At 53.9% G+C, this 23,938-nt stretch overlaps 1 protein-coding gene across 2 annotated transcripts in view; it reads left to right on the top strand.

Moving 5' to 3' along the window:
* MN1 (MN1 proto-oncogene, transcriptional regulator) overlaps nt 1–23,363 on the top strand; it is a 47,680-nt gene extending 24,317 nt beyond the window's left edge. For both annotated transcript variants that reach the window (XM_036993513.2, XM_036993511.2), the window contains exon 3: nt 20,325–23,363. In XM_036993513.2, coding sequence (XP_036849408.2) covers nt 20,325–20,506 — 182 coding nt within the window. In that variant the 3' untranslated portion in view covers nt 20,507–23,363. The remainder of the gene's footprint in view (nt 1–20,324) is intronic.
* Nucleotides 23,364–23,938: the final 575 nt, after the last annotated feature.

The raw sequence follows: 23,938 nt of genomic DNA, 5'->3' as shown, positions 1-23,938 counted from the left end.
TGTATTCTATTTGGTTATTATTATTTTTTAATGAGGTCAGACTGAAAATCCATCTGTCTGGGCCTGCCTGCCTAGGTTTGAAGGCAATTAAACTGGAGACTAACCTCTTAATTAGGGCTTCCCTGTGTAAATCTCATTTGATAAATTCCTTATCATCCTTGGCTTTAACTACAGCGCAGCTTTGAGAGGGGATTGAGCTCCCCCGGGACCTCTAGATGAATCCCCCCACCAGAGAGGCTGCCTGCTGTGCAAGCGGGGCCCAGATTCTCGCCTAGGAAGGTCTGGGAGAGAGGCCCCTTTCAGGGTTAATTAATCAGAAAATTTAGTGGTGCCCGGTGATTCCCGAGAACTTGTCTGCCACCTTTTCGTTCTCCTGTTCTCCCTTCTAGGTCTTTCTTAAAAAAATATATATATATATATATATATATATATTTTTTTTTTGGGTGAACTGAACTCTGTGAAAGGAAATCTGCAACCCCCCTCCTTCCTTGCCCCCCCCCCCCACTTCTCCCCAACCTGTTTGTGTGGATGGTTAAATTTTTTTCCTTCCCTTTTTTAAATGCAAGTGTGGCTGGGAGTGGAAATGTCAGGGGTCAGGCTTCAGGCAGCGGGGAGCAGGGGGGCAGCTTCAGCTGCTGTCTCTGCCTTTTGGGAGAAACCAGAGCTGAGCTTAACCCTTTGGAGTCCCGCCCCGCCTGTGGGCCTGGGCTCTTCTTCCTGGTCTCTTCACTAGAGTCAGGGGATGTTGTCACTGTGATGTCCTTTTTAGGATTTTAGGCTAAAAACCTAAAAACTTCTGTGCTGGCTGGGGGGAGGGAGGCAGGCAGTGGTCATAGCAGCACCCCGTAGAAGCATATCAGCTTGGATGTGTGGTCCCAGCAGCAGATACTGAGCACCTGTGATGTGCTGGGGACTGGGCTCCAGGTGCCACTGTGTGGACGGGTTTGGTGGGCAGGCTTGGCCACATTCACTGCTTTAACCCTGTCAGCATCCCAACAGCTGTCCAACTTTACAGATGAGGAGACTGAGGTCCAGGAGGTGTGGTAGTGTGTTGACTCTCCCAGGTGGTGACAGATAGGGGTGGGATAGGGTCCAGCTCTCCCTATTCAGACATCTCGATTCCCATGTACCAGAGCCACCCAGGGTCCAGTAAGAGGAGAGACCTGACTCAGGGGTAGCACTTGGACTCCTTACACTGCCCTGTAGCCATCAAAGGGCAGGAGCCAGTTCTAGAGCTGAGCATGTGCCAGGGCCTTCTCTGAGTCACCCATGGCTTCCTCCCACCCAGGGAAGCAGCTACTTCTGTTGACCCATTTTACAGATACGGTGGGTGAGGTGTGGAGGGAAAGGACCTGTCCAGGTGCATGGCTGGTCGGTGGGAAAGCTGGATCTGCCCCAGTGGGCCAGGCTGCCCCTCAGCGTGGGGACGCTGTCAGCCATGGACACAGGAGACAGGGCAGAGCCTGGGCCTTGTGACCACCAGGTTTCCATGGCCTGTGGAATCCCCCGAAGGCAATGGCAAGATAGCTGCTCTATGAAATGGAGCTCTGGTGAAAGTGCATGTGGCTGGGGTGTTGGCAGGCTGATACAGGGTCTGGTCTACGCGTGGCTTAGGTCAGCACCTGGCAGAGCTGCCCCCCAGCATGTGAGGCCCATATGTAATGATCACAGATGTTGTTCCCAATCCTCAGTTTCCCATCTGTGAAGAGGAGATATGGCAGTGACGACCTCATGGGGTTCTTTGGGGGCAACACCCATTCATGCACATAAAGTCTTATTGCTAGTGACTTGCAGCTGGTGAGTTTCAATACTCATTAGATGTTATTATTATTATTTATTCATAATCACAGAGAAAGCAAATGTAGGCACCAATGAAGTCCCAAAGGGAAGAAGCCCCAGGTTATCTGAGAAGCACTCCTCAGATAGCCAGGAGTTTGAGGTTCCCAGTAGGGGCTGGGAATACAGGGCTCTGTCCCAGCTCAGCTCCAGGGGTTGGCCCTGAACCCGGGCTGTGTGGCTCTAGGCAGTTCACTTCACCTCTCTGTGCTTCAATGATGGAGAGGAAACACTAGGTTCTCCGGTCAGCAGTGGGATGAGTCTGAACCTCATGTCTGCTGGGGGAATAGGGGGGATTCGCTTCATGGCTTGGCCCTTAACTGGGCAGTGGCTTTGGGATCCACCTTGCTGGCCGGGCCACAGTTTCCCTGTCTGGAATGGGGAAACTGTGGTGAAGCTTAGAGGAAGCGATACACCCAGATGTGTTTTACAAACTCCAAGAAAGCTGTTCCTATGTCAAAGATTATTATTAGAATAATAGAAAGTGGTATGTTTCTCTGCAGGGTGGAGGAAAATCTGAGCACACAGGAGGCTCAGCAGCTGGCGGCTGCAGGTCTGTGCAGGGGTCCATTTGCTCTGGGTCTGCCTCCGAGAGGGCCCTGCGGGCATGGTGGGACATAGTCACGTAGGTAACACATGGTGTTTGGGGGCCTGGGTTTGTATCACATTCCCTCTTTTGTTGTGTGGCCTCAAATGAGTCCTGTTGCTATTCTGTACCTCGGTTTTCTCATCTGTGAAACGGGAATGGCAGAGTTCCTCTCTCATAGGACTTGGTCAAGTAGAGTATTCATGACCTTGGACAGGATAGCCCACCTCTTGGGCCTGTCTCTTCATCTGTCCAGTGGGAAGAAGGATAGTAAACTGTGCCCGTGGTTTTGGTAATAAAACAGCACAGACGGGATGCCTAGCACAATGCTTGCACTCAGGAAGTGCTTGGTGGATGCTGGGAAGTGGCCAGCCAGCCCCGGCTCCCACACGATGCCCTATGCTCCGTCGCTGGTCACCTGTCGCCGTGACAACAACTCCGGCTGAGCTGAGCCTGGAGAGGTCTTTGGAGCCGCCTGAAGCAGAACTTGAAATCTCCCCTTGCCGGCCTATGGCCTCTCTTCTCCCTCCTTCTGAAACCAAAGCCCAGCATCTGCTTCCCCAGGAGCTGTTTAATATTCTGCCGTGGTAAAATGAACTCATTGGAGCCACCCGAAAACAGCTGAATGAACCCCTGACGCCCGGGGCCTTTCAGAGAGGCTCCAGACCCCCTCGGGCCTCAGGGAGGCTGGCGATGACAGCAGCTGTGGGAGGGGGCCCCCTTTTCTTCTTGGTGCCCCGGGGGGAGCCTGTGCCCCCACATGGGGCTCCTGGAGGGCCTGGTGGGGGTCTGGGGTCTGGGGAGGGGCCGCCTGGCCTTCCCGGTCTGCTCGGGGAGTATTTGTACTTCTCGGTTCAGAAGTTGTGTGTGGGGGGGCCCCCTTGGGGAGGCTGAGACAGCTAGGCCTTCCCCAGATTCTTCCTCTGATCATCCCTAGACGCTGCCTCTAACTGGGCCCGGTGGAGGCCGGAGGCCCCAGCTGCCAGCAGAGTGTTCCTCAGGAAGGAGGAGGGTGGCAGCGACGGCGGCATCCACCCAGCGCTTGCTGAGCGCAGATACTGCACCAGGCCTGTTGTCAGCTATTTTATTGACTCCTCAGAACCCTGGGGGCAGTTTACTATCCGTATTCCCATTGCACAGCTGAGGAGACAGAGGCCCAAGAGGTGAACTGTCCTCTCCAAGATCATGCAGCTATGCAGTGGCCAAGCAGGGCTCCAACCAGACTCCGGGTTCCTCCTTCGTGGCACATAGATGTCTGACCTTGTTCTTTTGGGCAGTAAATGGGGGCGTGGGTGGGGGTGGGGTGGTCCAGCAGGCTCGGACAGGCAAGCAGTGCTCGTTTAAGTTCCAGCCAGTACCGTTACTGGGTTACTTTGTAATGCCTGTTGCCTGTTCAGTCCAGATTCCAGCGCCTTCTCCCTTCTCCCTATCCCCCTGTTGCTCCTGCCTGCCTTTATTTTCACCCCAGCTCCCCTGGAAAGCCAGCAGTAACCAAGTGCTTCCAGGTAGAAGCCAAATTAATTTCATGTAATTATCCCTGATAAAATTAAATATTACCTGCAATTAGTCTTGGGCAATTTCTCTACCAAGCAGTGGCAAAATAGTGGGTAAAAACTGGCTAAGTCGGTGCCCCCTGGGCCAGCTGCTGGGCCTGGGGGCAGCGTGGGTGTGAGCTGCTCATGAATATCCCATCACTAGGATTTAAACCCACAGTGGTGATTTCTCTCCAAGGGAGAGAGCGCTGGGGTGGGGGCAGGTGGGAGGGCATGGACAGCCCCTTTTCACTGTCCTCATTTCACATCTGAGGACCCTGACAGTTCTAGGCTTCGTTCTTTTGGCAGATAGCCTGGCACCTGTACTGCAGCCTCCCTGGGTGAGCCCAACGGTCAACCCCCAGAAATGGAGTCCAAAATTTAGTCCTTTCTTCCCAGGGTTCAAATCCCAGCAACCACTTGAAGTGGTAGGACTTTGTCCAAATTGTCTTCCTTTCTCTGAGCCTCAGTTTTTCTAATCTGTAAAATGGGGGTGGTTTGACCACTCAGGGACTTAATGCAGGGGTTAGCAAACTTTTTCTGTAAATGATCAGAGGGATCAGTACTTTGGGCTTTGCAGGCCATCAAGTTTCTGTCCCTTCTACCTCACCCTGCCCGTGTCATGCAAAAGCGGCTACATGTGCACAGAAATAGGCATGACTGTGTCCTACATAAAACTTAATGGACTTTGGAATTTAGATTTCATAGAATCTTTATTTGTCATGAAATATTCTTCTTTTGACTTTTTTTCAACCATTAAAAATGCAAAAAAGAGAACTATTAGCTCATGGGCTTTATAAACCCCTCTCCCTGCAAGCCGCCCCCAACAGGTGGTGGGTTACATTTGGCTGGCTGGTGCTAGTTTGGTAACATGGAAGGTACTAAGCACAGAGCTTGGCCCAGAGAAATGGCTCAATAAATGGAACCAATACTATTATCATTTTCTGGACTTGAAATATCTTTTATAGGTATGTTTAAGAGTAAGTTAAAAACAGGTCTGTACCGTGAAGTATGTGTGATGTGATAATATCCTTTTTTACTGTTTACACGACATCTTAAAATATTTTTGTTGTTCTTTGACCAAGACAGGGCCTATATCCCCATTGCAGGGAGACCAAGGTCCAGAGAGGGAAAGTGCTTTGTCCAAGGCCACACAGCTGGGAAAAGGCAGAAATAGGACCTTAGCCCAGGCGATTCTCCTGGCCCAGGGCCTTCCTGAGAGGGTTCCAGATGCCAGTTACCACTGTCAGATTATGATTGCCACTCAGTGACTCTGGGACCCTGGGTGTGTCCCCTTGGGGCTCCAAGTCTCCCTTTATTTATCATCTGGAAAATGGGGGTAATGTGCACAGTATAGGCTGTCATGAAAATAAAGGAGGGCACTGGCAAAAAGTGAGAGGCTTGGGCCCGCTACATAGCAGGTGATCAATAAATTGGCATCATTGTTGTTATGATTGCTGTTATTATCATTCTTCTTATCCTGCAGTCAGGTCATTTCCAGACCTCTTTTTATAGAATTGTGAACTCTTGACTATCCGCAGCTTTAATGGGGCAGATGTGAGATAAAGAGAAACAGGAGGGTGGTCACGTGAGTTTTAATCCTGGCCTGGCCCCATCATCTGGCCTTGGGCAAGTCACTGGGCCTCAGTTTATTCCTCTCTGTGATGGGACTAGCTCAGATTTACAGAATCAATGTCAGGTGCTAGTCTGGGTTGATTAGCTGCTGTGAGTAGAGGCTGCCATACTGGGCAGCCCAGTTCTGGATTCACAGTGCGCCTGAGCTTACAGAGGCCCCCAGATCACAGTGCCTGCCTGGAGCGCTGTGTTGAGAAAGACTCCGAGGCTGTGTGTGGGCTCCATGGGAGGGAGTGTGGAGTTCGATGAGCACTGTCTGCTGTGGGCTCAAGAGGGAATATGTTACAGTGGGAACCCCGGGTGGTTGATGACCATGAAAAAGATGATCCTGTGGCTCCTTCCAGCCCCAAATATACCTCAGTCTATGGAAACCTCCTATTTGAAAAATGATGGAGTTTGCCATTTGTAAGGAAACTGGTTGTCCTGGTGGCTGCTGACACAGACTGGGAGAGACTTGGTAGATGATAATTCTTGAACTTTCTGTAGTGACGATGTCCTTTGTCTGCCTGTCCGGTACAGTAACCATGAGCCACAGGTGGTTGTTGAACACTTGATACGTGGTTAGTTGTGTATGAGGGACTGGCTTTTAAGTTTCATTTAAATTTAAATGTAAAAAGCCTCTGTGACTAGTGGCTGCCATATTGGGCAGCCCAGTTCTAGATTCACAGAGCCTCTGAGCTTACAGGGGCCCCCGAGATCATCAGCTCGTTCTACCCCCAGCATGCCGTGAGCTCTGGGTGGGTCACTGGGTGAAACCCTGTTGCTTAGCAACAGATACAAGGCAGACAACTGCCGCCAGGCATCTGGAAACCACCTTTGCTCAGGTGGGTGAGCTCTGCACTGAAGGGTAGAGCTTTTTCCTCCTCCGTCACTCACCAGCCTGGGGGCCTCTTTTCCTTGGGCTCAGACTCTGCAGCGGGTGAGGCCCGGCCTGGATCAGATGTTCCCATCAGACGGCATGTGTGCCAGCTTCTCACCCTGTGGCATCCCAGGAAATGGGTAGGTGCTTCCAGGCAGAGTAGGTGGATCGAGAGGGAAGGCAGTGAACTTTAGGAGAGTGGGAATCACTTTTTATTCTTCCCTTCTCTCCTTCACTCTCCCTTCTTCTACTTCTCTCTTCCTCCTTTTCTTTCGGGTGCGCAACAGAAGTAAAAAAGCCTTTGGGAACCTAGCTTCCTTCTGCCCTGGCATACTCTTGCTGTGTGGTTTTTGGAAAGTCACCCTACTTCTCTGAACCTGTTTCTGCATCCTTTAAAAAGGAAGAAGAGCCCCTCCTTCTTTGATGGGAGGACCCCATGCAGCAACAGACATGAAACTTGTAGAACAGTGTCTGGCATGTGGTTCCTGTGCCTGGAAAAGAAGAAAAAGAAGAGATGGTGTCAGAGAGTTGGAGGGCAATTAAACTGACTCCCATGCTTGGTGTCAACTTAAAACTCATCTCAGAGGTTATTGCAGTGGATCCAGGCTCCGGACCAGTAGGCAGGAAGGGCGGACTGGGTAGGGGTGCTGGCTGGGAGAGGGACATCCCGGGCTGTCACCTTAAGGCAGGAGAAACTGCTGGCATTTATCAGGTGACCGCCCCCCAACCCACCACCAAGTCTTTCTGTCTGTTAGAATACCTGCCTCTGTAGCTTCCTCACAAATCAGCAGGGCCTAAAATAAATTGGGAGAATCCTAATCTCCAATTTGTGCAGGAAGTCTGTTGGGTGGGTTGGGGCTCTGGAGGCTAAGGGGATAGAATTCCTCCCTTTCTGGGGAGTCTGAGAAGGTTTAACCCCTCTGAGTAAATCTGGGGGAGGCCTAATGGGCAAACCTCATAATGAAGTCTTGTTTCATCAGCACCCAGGAGACCTTGGAAAGTTCCTGTTCAGGTCTGTCTGGAGGCCCAGGTGATGTGGTATTCCTTATTTTCATGATGCTTTAGAGTTTGTTCCTGTCCCTAGGAAGTGAGGTGGCATGTACTGGTTGAGGACCTAGTATGTTCCAGGTGCCAGAGCTACAGTGGTGAGTAGGAGAGACAAAACCCCCGGTCTCACGGGACTTACATTTTGGGGGCGGTGGCAGCGAGCTCGGGGTTAACACCATTTGGCACAGTATGGTGGGCACAGTACTGGGGCCTTGGAGGAAACCACCTGACAATGTAAGATATGGAGAAGTTCCTGAGGTGAAGGGACCAGGGCAGTAGTGGCCCAGAGAAGGGAGAGTGGGCAGGAGTGGCATTGTCACCGCTTGGTGACAGCTGACTGCAGACTCCATCCCACCTTCTGAATCAGGTGAGGACCAAGTGCCGGCTTGCGCAGGCAGGCCAGAGCTCTCTGATCTGGCCGTGCTTCTGCCCCAACTCACCCCTCTCTGGTTTTCACAGCGAGGAGCCCCAGCGAGCCCTGGCCCCCGAGGCGCCAGCTCCGCCTTCCTCTGAAGACCACAGGAGCAAAGGGCTGCGCCTCTGCTGCAGAAGGAGAGGCGCCAGGCTCTAGTCCTGCTTCTCCACAGCTGAGACAGGCTGAATCTGGGGAAACCTTCCAAGAGATGGGGTATGGGTTTTGCAAAATATGTCACGTCTGGGGAAAATTTGACGGAAGGTGAAGCCGGGGCCAGCTTCGTCAGCTGCCCCTCACCCCTGCGCCTACCTTCTCCCGTGCTCCTTGCCTGGAACGGGTATGGTGGCCCCTGCCTTGCCCTGAGGCCCCACCCCCTACCTTCCAGGGGCGATCCCAGAGACAAATCTGGGCTATGCTGCCCAGTGGGAGCACAGAGCTGAGCCAGTGCCCTCTCCCACCCCCTAGGCACAGGTCAGCTAACACTTCCCATCAGTCCACCGCATGATTTGGGATGGGGAACAGCTACTCGGGTGACCTCTTTAGGACACAGAGTCACAGGCCTGGCAGCCTCCTGCTACTTACAAAGGGGATGGCAGCCCAGAGAGGGCAAGTCATGCACCTGAAGTCACACAGCCGGCTTCTGGCAGAGCTGGGCCATGGTTTCCAGGAACAGGGGAGAGAAAACGAGTTGGGGGGTGTTTGTGGCAGGCACGCCTCTCCTGAGAAAGCCAAGGGTGGATCTGCTGGGAACCTTGGGAGGTGTAGGTCTAGTATAAGTGTGCAGGCCATGGGGTGACCTGGGGCTTTGCTCCCTATTGTAATGAGAGTGACTGACCAGCTCCTTCCAAGCCCGACTGGCCTCTACTGCTCCACCCATATCTCCACACAGGCCAGGCAGACACCATGCGGTGGGTTAAGAACACACAGGCTCTGGACTCACGCAGACATGGGTTTGAATCCCAGCTCACTTTCTAGCTGTGACCTTGGCCCTTAGGACTATTGAAGGGATAACGGAGATAAGTTGTTGGGAGGATCCCTGGCTGGCCTCAGGATGGATGCTCTGCCCACCGTTGTCTGCTTTGACCCTGCTTGCTCTGTCACCAGAGTCGTGGGTCACTCTGTCCTTCCCTGAGTTGAGGGTGAGCTGTGACGGCATCCTCAGAGGATGCAGGAGTGACCTCTGGTGGGGGGCCGCCCACCTGCTCTGATCCGACAGGGCTGCCTCGCTCGCCCTTTTGTATTTGTGGACACATTCTGGAATGGTTTTTTTTTTACAACACGCCCCAGCCCTGTCTACCACTGTTTTAATGCTGTACTGCTTGTTAAGTCGAAACGCAGGAAGGTTTCTGTGGTAGCTGGAGAAGGAGGACCAGGGCCCCAGGGAATGGGGAGGACATTTCTGATTCCATAAGGGTCCTGGTGCAAGTCTTCACAGTTGTTCACACATAAACACATTCCGAGGCAGCATATATTGAGCTCCTACTAGGTGCCTGGCTGCTCCTGCCTACTTGTATGAACTCCGACAAGTGATGCTGCCTCTCTCTCAGGGTCAAGGGTTGGCAAACTGACTGTAAACTGCCTGATAGTAAATATTTTAGGTTTCTGAGTTATGCATGCTCTGTGGCAACTATTCAACTCTGGTGCTATAGCATGAAAACAGCCATGGAGAAAATGTAAATGTGTGAGCATGGCTGTGATCCAATAAAACTTTATTTAGAAAAACAGGTGGTGGGCCAGATTTGACCCATGGGTTACAGTTTGCTGACTCCGGCAGGTTCTTCGTCTGTGAAATGGGGCTGAAAGAATAGAAACCACCTTCCGGGGTTATGGTGAGGAATTAGTGGGTTTAAAAGAATGAACATGTGATAGGTGTTCATTATTGGCTGTTAGTGTTTATGTTATTGAGTCATTCTCTCAGCAACCCTGCTGGGTCGGTGTATGGTCTCATTTCACAGATGGGGAAACTGAGATACAGAGAGACCAAGTGACATGTCCTTAATGCTTTTGCTCACCGTTGGATGGCCTGGGCTTTGTCTACTCCCCTCTTCATGCCTTGGTTTCTCCACCTGTATCCCAGGGAGGATTCGCTGATGTAAATGCCCAGCGTGTGGACCACACCCAGTGTGCGGAGGGGCGGTGGGGCACAGAGAGGCGGAGTCCCTTGCAGGGGCTGTCCGCTGCGGCGTGGCGGGGCTGGGACTGGGACCTGAGCTGGGTTTCTCGGGGACCAGGGTTATAGGTGTCTGTCTCAGAAGCTGCTGGGGAGGAATGGCCGGCGCCGTTAGATCGTTAGATCACAACTCCCAGAGTACCGTTTCCACGGGGGTGGGATGTGATGCCTCCACTTGCTTAGAGTTGGGGAGCACAAAGGACCTTGTCTCCAATGAGGGGTGTGTTTCTAAGTCAGGTGTCCTGTGCTAAGGCCGAAATGGATGACCACAAGCCCCTTGTTAATTTCGACAGTCTCCTGATGGCCCCTCAACCCCGCCCCGCTCTAAAGCCTTCCCTGGCTCCCCTGTGCACTCAGGAACAAAGCCAAACGCTTCCTGGGCCTCCTGCATCCTCCACGACTAAATTACTTGAATTTGGGAGCCTCCTCTTCCTCTGTGTGGCCCCCCAGGCCTCAAATCAGGGCACCTGGGCTGGCTTCTTATTCTTCCACAACAGTCAAGGGGGTGGGGGGTTGGACTGTTGCTCCTGCTCCTCTCCCTGCAAAGCTTTATGCACATCCTTACATTCCCTCCTTGTGCGCCTCGTCCTCAGCCAGTTCTTCTCAGGGCCTCCCCCATCCCCTGGTTCCCATGACACAGGGCGGCCTTTGGCTCTGGCAGCGATTGTGTTCTGTTTGTGGTTATGTGTTTGCCGAACGTCCCTCCACCAGGCTGCGAACACTGTGTTGGGGTCACCTTTCTGAGCCCAGCACACAGCGGGGAGCACACACTTGGTTGTGATGCTTTACCCCATTGCCACACTGTTGTTGCCAGTGCGAGGACTCCCTCCTAGACACTGTCCCAGGCCCAAGTTTGGGGAAATAAGTATGGGAACAGGGTGTCACCTGGGGACATTCTGCACCCCACTCTGCAAGGCAGGAATGATCCAGATTATTTTCCAGGTGAGGAAAATGAGACTCAAGGAGTCAAAGTAGCTGATCCAGGGTCATGCAGGCTGGCGACAGGGGTGGGATCTGAACCCAAGCCTGTGCCTAAAGTGCATGAGTGACCTGCGACGGTGGCCGAGTGCAGCCCTTCCTCGGGGACATAGCGGTGCTTGGGGAAATTGCCTGGGGGAGCAGGCCGCTTGCAGCCCCACTGACCCAGATTGGGAAGCTCACAAAGCTCCTGCAGATGCATGGGTGGGCGAGTCGGGCAGAGGTCCCCAAGAATCTCTGCCCAGAGTATTGGCACTTTGAAAAATTATTTTTTAAAATTCAGACTAGTCTGTCCTTCAGTGGGCTGAGAGCAATGAGGTTCTAATTCAACAGAAAGGTGTTTGTCTTATTTTATAAAAATAATTGTTGAATGGCTCCAGGCAGAATGCTGGGAGCTGAGCCAGCTGTGTGCCCTGGTGTTGGGTTGCCCCGGTCAGGTGAGGATGCTGGGGCTTGGAGAGGGGCAGGATCCTGTCCAGAGCCACCCGGCAGTGGGTCCAATGCCATGCGGGTGAATTGCAGGTGAGGAGGCGAGCAAACAGGGTGGGAAGGGCTACGCGGGAGAGAATCTCAAGTATAATAATCATACTAGAAATGCTAACAGCAGCTACTGTTTCTTGGGGCATCCTTGGTGCCTGGCAGTCTGCTGAGCACTTTGCTTGCATTATCGCTGGGTGCTCCCAGTGGGCCTATGAGAATAACACTGTCTCCATCCCATTTCATGGATGAGAAAACTGAGGCTTGGAGGCGTTAACCTCCCCAAAGCCAAGGCTGGTTAAACCTGGTGCTCTAGACTCGCCATGCAGTGCTCTCTCCCTGCACAAGCAGCCATCAGGAGGAAGCTACGGGCCGAGGGGTCCACCCACAGCCCCCTCAGCCTGTCATGTCTCGGCAGCAGGCAGGCCAGGAATGGCCCAGTGGGTGTGCAGAGCTGCCAGCAGCGCAGGAGAAAGGACCCAATTGGGGGCATCCATGCTGGGGTGAGGGGCCTGCCCGTCCATCCTGGGGACTCTGGCCCTCGCACCCACCCCGTCTCCTGCTGCGGGGCTGGGGCTGGGCCCAGGAATTCAGCCCTCATGCACTGCCATGCTCGCCCCCAGCTCTCCACAGCCCGGCTCCAGAGAGGCCCGTGCTGCTTCGCCTCCGCAGAGCCCTCAGCCAGTCCTCAGTCTAAATGACAGCTACCCTCAGCCAAGTCATCTCCAGTTAATCTCCGAAGGCCTCCAGGGGCCGGGCTGAGCCTCTCAGTGGACTGAGCTGACCCAGCGGGCATTGCGAGGCCCCTGCCTCTACCCTCAGGGGCCTGGGAAGCTGGGGCTCCCTGTCAGCAGTGGGGGGCCCTCCCTGCCCTTCAGAAGGCCCCCGTGCACCCAGCGTATTGCCCCCCCGCCAGATGGGGCTGATGTGGAAACTGAGGCAGCGTTTGCGGAGAAAGCATCGAGTGTGGCCCTGGGTTTGGGTCACCCCAGGTCACTCTGGTCCTGTCTGTGAGCGTCAGGGCCCTTTTCTAAAATGTGAGAGTGTTGATCTCAGATGAAGAGAGGGAAGGAGACGGGGGAAGAGGCAAAGAGGGAGGGAGGGAGAGAGAACAAGATACAGAGACTAAGAGAGAGAGAGAACAGAGGGAGAAGTAGGAGAGAGATGGCCTCGGGGGAGAGACGGTGCCTGCCCCTTCGGCTTGGACATTCTGCTTTCTCATGTGACTCTGATGGAACCCCACACGTTGGCATCAGACAGAATGAGGAGTGACCCCAGCTCTACCACTGGCCAGTTACGTGGCCGAGGGCCAGTGACATCCCCTCCTTGACCCTCAGTTTCCACTCCCGTAAAACGGGCTCGAGTGTCTGGCCCTCAGTAGCTGGGTGTCGGGTGACCTCATGCGATGGGGTGAGGTCAGCGCCCCCCCTCACCTCCCTGGAGCAGGCAGGTGTAGGGAGAGGGTCAACTCCCTTTTTATGTGTCTCAGTGGTCACAGTGACACTATTGCTAAAAGCTGTTGTTTATGGGAAGACAAAGAAGGGGTGGGCAATGCAGGCAGAGGGCTGGGCCACTGTGAGATGCCCCGATGGAGTGTCACTGAGGCTGCCGGCCGCTGGACCCCTGTCCCTGATGGCCCCGGGTGGGTGCTGGCTCCTAGGTTAAGGCCTCCCTGCTGTGGGAGAGCTCCTGCCCCAACTGCCTGCGGCATGGGATATAAAATATGATTGCCGCAAAGGGATAAAGAGAGTCAGGGAGGTTGTACATTCAGCCACCACGATTCATTTTGGAGAGGACCAAATATGCCCAGAGAGGGAGAGTGACTTGCCCAAGGCCACACAGGAAGCAGGCAGAGAGCTGGGATGAGAATGTGAGTCATTCCTTAAAATACTGAGCACACCTTATCAGGTGCCTACGATGTGCCAGGAACCAGAGCGACAGCTGGGAGCCACGTGGGGTGTCTGCCTTCAGGGTCTTCAGGCCAGGCTTCTCTCATCTTCACAGGAGGGACTTCTACAGATGGTCCTACGGATTCTATAGATTGGGAAACTGAGGGTCAGCAGGTTGAGCTTGCTCAGGGTCATAGAGCTGGTGGTGGGCAGCGCTGAGGTTCAGACAGGTGGGTTTGAATCTAGGCTTCTGAGCACCCAGAGCTGGGGCTGCCCAGCAGCTGCTGAGTGTGGGGGAAGCATGGTGCGGGAGTTCGGGCTTGCTGTTTTCCTGCATGGTTGGAGGGTAAATAGGCCCTCTTTGTGCCTCCCAACATCTAGCTTAGTTTTGCTGTGCCCAGCCCTGAGCCCAGAGTTGGTGAGTCCCCTGAACCCCGTCTGCCTCCCTGGAAGAGGGGATGTGGCCCAGGACTGTGGACAGGCATCTGAGGCGGAATCCTCTTTGGGATGTGGGACTCTGTGAAAGGATTCCAGATGGGTGTGGGGCCAATTCCATGTGTCCCCAGTCGTGGGTCTGTAGAGACAGGCCTTGGCACTGCGATAAAAAGCCTTGTGCCTTTACTTACCACTGGGCAAGGCTTCTACTCCTGTGACTTCCATCTGCTCTGATAGCTGCTGGGCATTCCCTGAGCATCTGCCATATGCCAGGCACAACAGAGCCCGAGATAACTCGGCAAAGAGCTGGGTGCTAGCCTGACCCCACTTCATGGAGAAGGAAGCTGAGACCCAGTGCAGGAAAGTGACTTGCCCAAGATCAGCCTGCTGGGGAAAGTGCCAGAGGCCAAGGGTGAGCACACCATGCTCCTCGGACTCCAAATCCCCCCCAGGATGTGTTCTGAGCGTGGCAGCCTGTGGCTCAGGGACCATGGACTGAGGACTCTCCCTCTGTGAGGGTGAGACACATCTGTGTCTCCCAGGAGCCAGCCCACTGGTATCATTACCATTATGGAGTCAGAGGCACCGTCTGTGCACAGGCAGTGGGGGTCACGTGCCACAGAGAGCCATCACCACATGGCTGTCCGCGAGGTAGATGGTAGGAGTCAGTAGGGGTGCAGAGGGGGTGTGCTAGGCAGGAAGAGCACCAGGAGCAGGCGTGTGCAGGTGGGAAGGATCCAGGCTCCGCTGAGGGTTTATGTAGCTGGGGCCCTGACAGGTGAGGCTGGTGGCCCATTGGGGAAGCAGCCCAGGGCGTGCCAAGCTGGGTCTTTATCTTGGGGCCCCTGGGGGGCCATGGAAGGTTTAAGCAGGAGGGCCTGCTCTGACTGGTGCTTCAGGAAACATACCTGACTCGATGGAGAAGATGCGTTTGGGGGCCCAGGTGGAAACAGAGAGAGCAGCCAGGTGGCCTCTGTAGGCAGGAGATGGGGGCGCCTGGGCCAAGATGGGGGCCATGGGGCTGGAGAGAAGTGGGCAGATTTTGGTGACAGTATCTTCCTTCCCTCATGCCTGGACTCTGGGGCAGGGGGAAGGGTGAAGAATGATGTTGGATGCCCAGAGGTAGCCTGGGTGTGATGGCCCGGCCTTTCCTGGCAATGGGGTACAGGTGGCAGGAGAGTCTGGGCTACATGGATATGTGTGGGGGTCTAAGGGACTCCTGGATGCCAAGGGGAGGTGGCCCAGCCCTGTGGCTCCCAGGCCTAGTGGCCCAGCCCCCTAGCTGAGTGGCAGCTGTCACAGACACCAGCATCTCCCCACCTGCCAGGTCCAAATAAAGGAAAACCCAAAATACATTTCCCTTTGTCGGAATCGGGTGAGGATGAGTCGGGTGAGAGTCATTCGCTATTGTGTTCTGGGGCCCACATCACTCCTTACATAAGCTCTGAGTTAAAAATACACACAGAATTCTAATTCGCCTGCTTTGCCTGGGATCATACCCCAGGGGCCCCCAGTTTGGGTGGGCAAGGGGTGGGGCAGGCCCCCAGCAGCCACGGGGTGAAGAAACTGCCCCATGGCACAGAGTGGCACATGGCAGCACTAGCCTGGCTACCCCTGACGCCCTGGGTTGTTGAAGGCTGGTTAGTGTAATGATCCTAAGAGCAGCTCACCTTTTCTGAGGGCTCATCATGAGCTGACATCTTCACCGGTGGGACCGCACTTAACCTCCTAGCGGCCTGATGGGCTGGGTTCCCTCCCTCCTGTCTTCTTACAGCCCAGGGTGACACCTTGCCTGGCCACACCCTGGATTAGTGCCCAGGGAGCCCTCTATCTGGGCGCTAGTTGGAGCCCCACCTTCTCCCCCAGCCCTATGGCCTTCCCTCTGGTGGGTGTGGGGTCAGGATGTGGCCAAGCAGAAGTCCCCTTTCCAGGGGTTGGAGGACAGAGCAGTGGCCAAGAGACCCCCCAAGCAGGGCTTCAGCTGCTGGGGGATGGGGGGGCAGCGGCTGCCCCCACCGAGCTCATGACACCTGAGGACATGGCTCACCCCCATTGGGACCCAGTCCTGGGGGGATTCAGTGCAGAACAAGGTGGTGACCGGGCCTTTTCTGCTGACTTGAGAAAAGGAAAAAGATAACTCAGCCCCCTCTGCAGGCGGCCTCTTAGGAAGTGAAATTAATGATGAGCTGTTCCAGGTAAACAAATGCTTGCTTTTTCCCTTCTTCCTTCACCCTAGGCATGGCTAGCAAAAGGGACACCAAGCCGACCCTGCGAGCACTCCAGCCAGCCAGCCGGGCCGGCCCCGTGGGGCCCCGCTCAGGCCTGCAGGCCAGGCAGCAGCACAGGGCTGTCCTTGGCGTTGGGGGGAACACTGTGTGCGCGGCGGAATGCTAAGCCCTTTACATGGATCATTTCACGTAATCCTCGTAACTGCCTCCATCGCAGCCAGTCCTATTATTTTCCTTATTTTCTAGGACTTAGGTCCTGAGAGCTGAAGTGATGTGCGTAAAAGTCCCGTGCACTGCAAATGGTAGGCTGCTATCGTTGTTGAACCCTGTAAGAGAAACTGAATTACATTCTTTATTTGCGCAGTCACTTTTCTGGCACCGGCTCTGGGTTCTCTCCTTCCCTTCATGGAATTTACTGTCCATGGTGGACTGAGAAGCGAAGGTGACAAAATCGGATTTGGGTCTCATGTTCTCAGCGGGGTGCACAGGGGGTGGCTAGTGCTTCGATAGCATGACACAAAGTAGGTGGATAACCGAGTTAAGTGCCGTGATGTTCAGGGAGGGGGTGTTGGCAAGGGGCTGGACAGATCAGCCAGGACTTGTGCATAAGAAGGAAGGGTGGGGGGAGAGCAGGGCGTCCCAGCTCCAGCCCTGGCCCCCGCCTGGGGACTGAGGTGGCCCCTTCTGGCCAATAGGGGGATGACCTTAAAAACTGCCCGAGGTCCTTCTTTGCTGGGCAGGCACCCATCCGTGTGCACCAGGAGCCCCTCACCATGGCCCCTGGGCCGTGAGCACAGGCTGGGGCCCCCTTGGGGTTATACATCTGAGTTGAAGACACTCCTGACTCACCATATACATGACGACATCAGCTCTTTCTCTTACATGGGCTCCCCAAACCACTCTGAGCTGGGCCTGCCAGGAATCCCCTTCCCCGAGTTACAGGTGGGGAAAGTGAGGCCCTTCAGATGGGGGCCAGCTGCCCAGGTATGGGAGGTCCCAGATGGCGCCTCAGCCTGACCTGGAGCTAAAAGGAGGGGGCCAGTCTCAAAGCTGGTGACTTTGGGGCCTCAGTTTCCCCACCTGTCAAATAGGAATGAGGAGCACTTCACGGCCAGCACGCAGGCCCGTGTCTGCTGTGTGCGGGGCGCGCTGCCCCAAGCACACCGGAGCTGCCCCGCTGCATGCAGCCAGTCTGGTGGGGCCGTCCGGTGGGGGAGGCCATCAGCTAACAAATGGGAAACGTGACAACCCCCATCGGGTTCTGCGTTGTCTGCCAGTGCTGAGCACTGAGTACCCCAGGGTCTTCCCCCCAGCCCTGGGAACTCGTCAAGGGGCCATTTTTATCCCTGGGCTGGGGGACTGGCATGCCTGCTGCCCCAAGAAGCAGGGACTGAGGGCCTCTCCTGGGTGAGGCAGGCCCCGACTTGAGGCCGCTTCCGTGGGACTGATTTATCAGCAGCCACTGAGCAGCCTGGGGGAGCTGCGGTCCTCGGGCGTGCTGGGCCTCCCCAGCTGGAATGAATCCGGCGGGAGGATGAGTTTGGTCATGCTTGGGTTGTCAAGAACTGAAGAATAATATTCTCTCTTAAAAATATTCCCCATGGATACCAGACTCTGTTGCTCATCCCGGGCAGAGGCTGGGGAATCCTGTGCGCCTGCTCTGTGACATCCCACAAGCCCCTCACCCTCTCTGAGTTCCAGGTGCCCCCTTTAAAGTGGGGAGAAGGGTCAGCTGGGTGCTGGCTTGCTGGGTGATGGAGTTGGGTAATACGTGGAAGTGCTCAGCGGTGTGCCTGGCACGCCCTCATTAAATCCACTCCAGGTAAAAAGAGCAGCTGTCTCTGGCATACCACAGCCTTATGACTTGTCTGTAACATGGGAATAAAGTATCTTTAGGAAATTTGGCCATTTGGGTCAGTCTGGAAGCATCACTTAGCAACCCCAGTGCCCAGGAGAGTCCCCAAGCCTCCTCTGGCCCAGCACAAAGCTCAGGAAATGCCCTCCCCTTCACCTTCCCAGAGTTGCAGCCTCTGAGCAAACCCTGGGGCTTGATCTTCTTTACCTGTGCAAACTTGGGCGAGGGACCTTAGTTTCTTCTCTGTGAAATGGGCACAAGCATTCCTGTGTCGGCTCCTTGAGATAATATGTGTGAAGTCAAGGAATCCCCTTCAGAACCTGACTCTCTCTCTCTGGCAGATGCTACCCAAACCCAGACCTTGCAATGCTTGGAACAAAATTCCTTTTGGGGGGATTAAGCAGGAGGGTGTCCTTTGGGAGCAGGCGGTCTTGGGCGCAGGGGGAAGTGTGGGACTAGGCACCAGCACCGCTAGAACAGGGCTTATTGTTTGCTAGGTGATCCTGAACCTGGTGCCTCTAGCTTCCTGGGGTACCTTCTCCCCGGGAAGCCCTGCGTGTGGCATTAGCAGCCGTGCTCAGAGAACTGCAGATTCCTCTTCTGTGCAGACTGGAATTTCATGGGCAGGAATTTGCCGATCTGGCTGGTCCCAAGAAGGGGAACAAGGTTTGGGGGCGTCTAGATGGCTGCAAGGACGCTTTCCCTCCTGACCTCTGAAGATACTAATGACAGTCTCAGCAGCCCTGCCTGGGGATCTCTGTATACCAGGCCTTTACGAGGCCCTGAGGGAGAGGACCACAGCCCCACTTCACCAATGAGGAACTGAGGCTCAGAGAGAGCAAGTGGCGGACCCCTGGCCACACAGTGGTGGGCTGGGATTCAAGCCCCAGTCTGTGACTCCAAAATGACTGTGCTATGATGGTCTCATGGCCTTGCTGTCAGCTGCAGGAAGACGATGAGGACGGTGTCTGCCGTGTTTCCTGGTGGGTCCGCAGCGCTAGCACCACTCCTGGCACATAGCAGGGGCTCAGTGAAGGCTTATTAACTGAATGAATGAGTTTAGGAGCAAATGTGAGAAACTTCCACCCCAGCCCCAGCTTTTTCCAACATGCAGGTCCTAAAGCTGGGTGTCTCCAGGGCTCCAGGGTGGGGGCCCCAAACCCAGTTACTCCCAGCCTGACCTCTGCAGGCTGTGTCTCAGGCCCTGGGGGACGCTTCCCCCTTAATCCTGGAGGACGGACTGGGCGGGGCAACTCCCTGCTGGCCTGGGGCCCTGGCTGGGCCTGCACTGCGTGCTGAGGAGGGCGGGCCGGTCATGGAGTTCAGTATCTGGGTGTGCTCCCTCAGTTGAAGCTGGGCCCCCCCCCCAGTTCCAGCTTTTCTCACTTTGACTGAGTCAGAAACTCGCTGTCAGCCCATCTTCAAACCCAAGGTGGCCCCTTCCTGGCTGTGTGACCTTGGGCAGTTCACTGCGCCTGTCTGAGAGTCAGTCTGTGAGAATGGGGAATAATTAGAATACTCATTGACATGTCACAGGTCTCAGAACAGAACCATTGATCACTCAGCAGCAGTAAATTAAAAGTTCCCCAGAATGCCTGCTGAATTCCTCCCCCATCTTAGACTTCCCAGTTCTCACTCCCTTCAAGCCTAATTCATACTAAGGTTTGATTGTGAAGCTTCCTTTCCCCTCGAGTGTGTCTCAGACGCCACTGTGGTCTGTGGTGTTTCTGGTGCTGTGTGCCTGAGTGCGAGGAAGTTGAGAGGATTTTTCTTGAGGGTAGAGGGGAGGAATGCACTCCCTCACCCCCATCCCTCTTTATGCAGCAGCTGGGGATGGGCGAAGGGCACTGGTCTTGGGAGTCCAGACTCTCAGCCCTTACTATTCTGAGCAGTTTGGCACTGTTTAAGGAAGTTGCCTACTAAGTTCCTAGTAGGCCCTTGGCAAATGTCTGTCTGGAGGATGGCAAGAGAATGGGCTGTATTCTGGATCTCCACCTTGTTACTGCATCTGGCAAATGTCTACACATCCTTCAATGCCCAGTTTAGATGCCCGTCCTCCAGGAAGTCTGCCCAGCTTGCTTCAGGTCCAGTTGACCTTTTGGGACCTCTAGTCTTCCAGAGATGGGCAAATCTTGAGTTTTTCCTGCCCAGCTCTATTTCCCAATAGGAAACAAAACTGAGACCCAGCAGGGAGCCTTCTCTTGGCTGAGGTCTCACAGCCAAGTCAGAGGCAGCAGCACTGGGATTTGAACGAAACACCCCTAGGTCTCATCAGACTGCCTTTGGGCATGAAAAGAAGTCATGGGCACTCCCTCTCTGCCCCCAGTAGGCCCTCCTGCAGAGCTGAGCGTGCCATTAACAACCTCTCTTCTTTCCCTGCAGCCCATGACCTCCCGGCGAACAAGGCCTCGGCCACCCAGCCTGGCAGCCACTTGCAGTGCCTGTCTGTCCACTGCACAGACGACGTGGGCGATGCCAAGGCCCGAGCCTCCGTGCCCACCTGGCGGTCCCTGCACTCCGACATTTCCAACAGATTCGGGACATTCGTGGCTGCCCTGACTTGAATTGACAAGAAATACCCCCTCCCCCCACCAGGCCCTTCCCCCTGCCCGTCTCTCCCCTCCCCTCTCAACCTGCCCCCTTGCCATCCTGTTAATTCGGAAGGGCCACTATTGCTGAGTGGATGATTTTTTTTTCTAGGTTGCTACCTGCTTAGTGGCATATGGACCGGAAAGGGTTAATTTAAAGGGAAAAAAAAAAACCTCAAAAAATTTTTTTAAAAAGAAACTCGTCTGCCACAGTATGTTACCAGTGTTAACTCTTCCGCAGTTAGCAAACTTTTGCTTAAGCCTTTTTCCTGCTAGAAATTCCCAATTTCTGTAATCTTGGCATACATTTTTTTAGATGACCTCTTTCCTTGTTTTATTTTCATGCTGCTGTATGTCCAAGTATTGTTATTTCATAATAAGACAAAAGTTGCTTTCCTTTTTTATTCTCTTTTATTCTTGTTCCTCCCCCTTCTACTTTTTTTTTTTTTTTTTTTTTTTTTTTTGCTTTTTGCTTTGTTCACTGCTTATTAAAATGGAAATCTTGGAGAATAGTAGTTCTGGAATATTGCCGGGTGAAAGTCGAATTGTCATCACAGTGTTATATATTGACACCCAACTGTCATCAGTCAGGCAGGAGCCAAACAATTAATGCCCCCCTTAGGTATTTCCCTGGGATTTTGTTTTGTCTGTTCCCTAAGAAAATAGAGATAATGCATTTTCGTTCCTGCAAACACACACTCAGCCTCCAGCCCCATTCTCTCTTCTGCTGGAAGCTGCCCCTCTCTGCAGCGGGGTGATGACGTGTCCAGCCTGCTCTGTGGGAAGGAGCCGGAATGTTCGACAGTGGTGTTTTCTCTCCTTTTCTGGGCCTCTACACAAATGCCCAGGCTCTGTATTTTCATGCTGTGCGAAGCTGCCCCGGTCTGCATGGGGGGATGGTGCCCTTCCAGCTTGCACAGTCCCTGGGGGCTCCAGGATCCCGCCCTGCTGCAGCCAGGCTGGCTGGGTTTTAGGTGCCCAAGTTGGGGGACGAGGATCCATTCTCAGCCCTTGACCTTTCCTGACAGCTGTTCCCAGCCAGGCATGGGGAAGAAGGAGGTGGGGCTGGGTGTATCTTCCCCACCTCTCCCATTCCGCCCCCACTCCCCATCTACTTTCCCACCTCTAACCTGGGCAACCCCCCACCATCTCCTGGAGGGTCTAGACTTTGGCCAGCACTTTTTCAAGGGGCTCATTCAGTGAAGGAGCTCCCAGGCTCAGCCTGCCAAGCCCCCCTTCTCTGAGCCTGGGTGTGTTTCTCTGCAGGGGGTTGCAGACTTCTGGGTGCTAAGGAGGGAGAAAGAGAATACAACCAATGACTTTGATTCCTGGGCCCTTTTTTTTTCCAGCCCCTGAAATTCCCCCACCTGCCCGTTTGATTTAATCTCACCCTGTTGCAAAACTAGAGCCACATCCCATTCGTCTAACAAAGGAATAGTTACTCCTGTGAGCAGAGGTAAGGGGGCAGCTGTGCAAACAGGGCAGCAGAGAGCAGGGCTCCTGGACCCAGCTGAGGCCTGTTACTCATCATCCCAGAGCAGCGGTCACTAGAGGCCCGGTGTTGGCAGGGTGGGCACCTCTGGGTGCTGTTGATGCCCGCAGAGGGCTTGCGTGACTCTTGGGGGTAGGGAGGAGGGGGGCACACAGATTCCAGGGTGGGCCAGACAAGAAGTGACGGATACCACTTCACCCAGATCGGTGACTCTCCTCTTTTATTTCGGTTTTTGTTAATGAACATGTCTTACGAAATGCTCCATTTTGAGCCTCGTGGCCCCTGCCCCCAACCAGGTCCCCAGTGTTTTCAGACCCGGCTTTTTTTTAGTAAGTGACTCGAAGGCTTTGGGCTCACCATACAACACGCACATTGTCTATTTCAAAGACCTTTGCAGCAAAAGGAGAAGAGCTTCCAGAAAAGTCTTGCTCTTTCCTTTCCTTCCTCCTCCCCTTCGTTCCTCCAGCCGCCCCTCGTGGCTCGGGTCTGAGTCTAGACGGTCCTGCTTGCCTGCACCGTGTGACCTGGGCCCGGCTCCAGCCCGCAGAGGGCAGGCAGAGCAGGTGCCGTGAGTCGGTCAGCAAGGTGTGAGCTGGCAGTCCCTGTGTTCCGCCACCAAAGGGGAGAGAAGGGGAGAGAATCTGCCCCCTGCCCTGGGCTGCAGGAGAATCGGCCATAGTCTGAGCAAAACGTCATGCCCCCTCTGATTCTGCAATGTACAGCTGTTTGAGAGCTTCATCATTTTATTTTTTAAACAGGAACGATTTCTCCTTAATTGCTTAAGGCCGGGGAGCCACGCTTCTCGACTTCTGTCTCTGACTTTCCCTGCATCGAGTCCATCCGCACTTGGCCGACAGCTTGTGGTCCTAGCAGCCTCGGAAACCCCTGAAGTTTTAAACTTTTTCGCTCCCCATGACCCCAGAATGGAACAGCTTTAAAAATAGCCTTAAGCAAAAGGATGTTATTTCATTAAATTTGGTTTAATGGAAAGAATAAAAGCAAATTAAAAACACACCCGACCCACAAGACTCCCAACACTGGTAATCGGTACAACTCTTCGGGAAAGAAAATGAAAACGTTATTGCACATGTAAAATATGAAAACTTAACTCTGCTGTGTGTTAGGCAATCCTGTAATCTTTTTTGACTCTTAAAAGAAATTCATTTCTGAAATGCTTGGTTGGAAGACTGTGACAATAGCTCATGAAATTGAGTGTTATTTTTTTTCTTTCTTTTTTAAAAAAATATGTAAAGTGCAGTCTTCTGTATTCATGCATACTGTATATACCTGTATATGTTTTCCTGAGCAGCTAAATAACAATAAATATGACGTTAATGGTGACTGTGGTACATCTGTGGGTGGGGCTTGCTTTGTTTTGCTCTCCCCATTTTTCATGGGTCTCTCCAAAGCCAGCTGCGGGTGGAAGTGGAGGTGTGGATGCTGTAGGAGTGTGTGTGTGTGTGTGTGTGTGCGCGTGCGTGCATGTGTCGATGCCATTCTAAGCTGGGTCATTTCAGAGTTGCTCAGCCTTGGCCTTCTAGCCACTAGGGCACTAGGGTCAGGTCATTCTTTGTGGGAGGTGCTAGCCCGTGTGCTGTAGGATGTTGATCACCATCCTTGACCTCTACCTGCTAGATGCCAATAGAACCTCTTTCCCTCCTCCCACCTGGCAACGATCAAGAACATCTCCACACATTGCTCAACGTCCTTTGGGAGACATGAGCCGCTGGGGAATGAGCACCGCTGCTATCTGATTAGTGCAGGAGGGGAGACCCACCCAGGAGTCTGAGCTGTGGTTTTCTTTTGAGGCCCAGCATTTTATTTCGGCTTCCAGTAAACGTTGTCGCCTCCTGCAAGTTATGTAGCTTCTCAGCTCCTCTTCGTCATCTCTGAAGTGGTTCTAACACATGGAATTG

The sequence above is a fragment of the Manis javanica genome, chromosome 15, assembly GCF_040802235.1.
Source record: "Manis javanica isolate MJ-LG chromosome 15, MJ_LKY, whole genome shotgun sequence".
NCBI lineage: Eukaryota > Metazoa > Chordata > Mammalia > Pholidota > Manidae > Manis > Manis javanica.
This window is presented reverse-complemented; position numbering and strand designations above follow the sequence as displayed.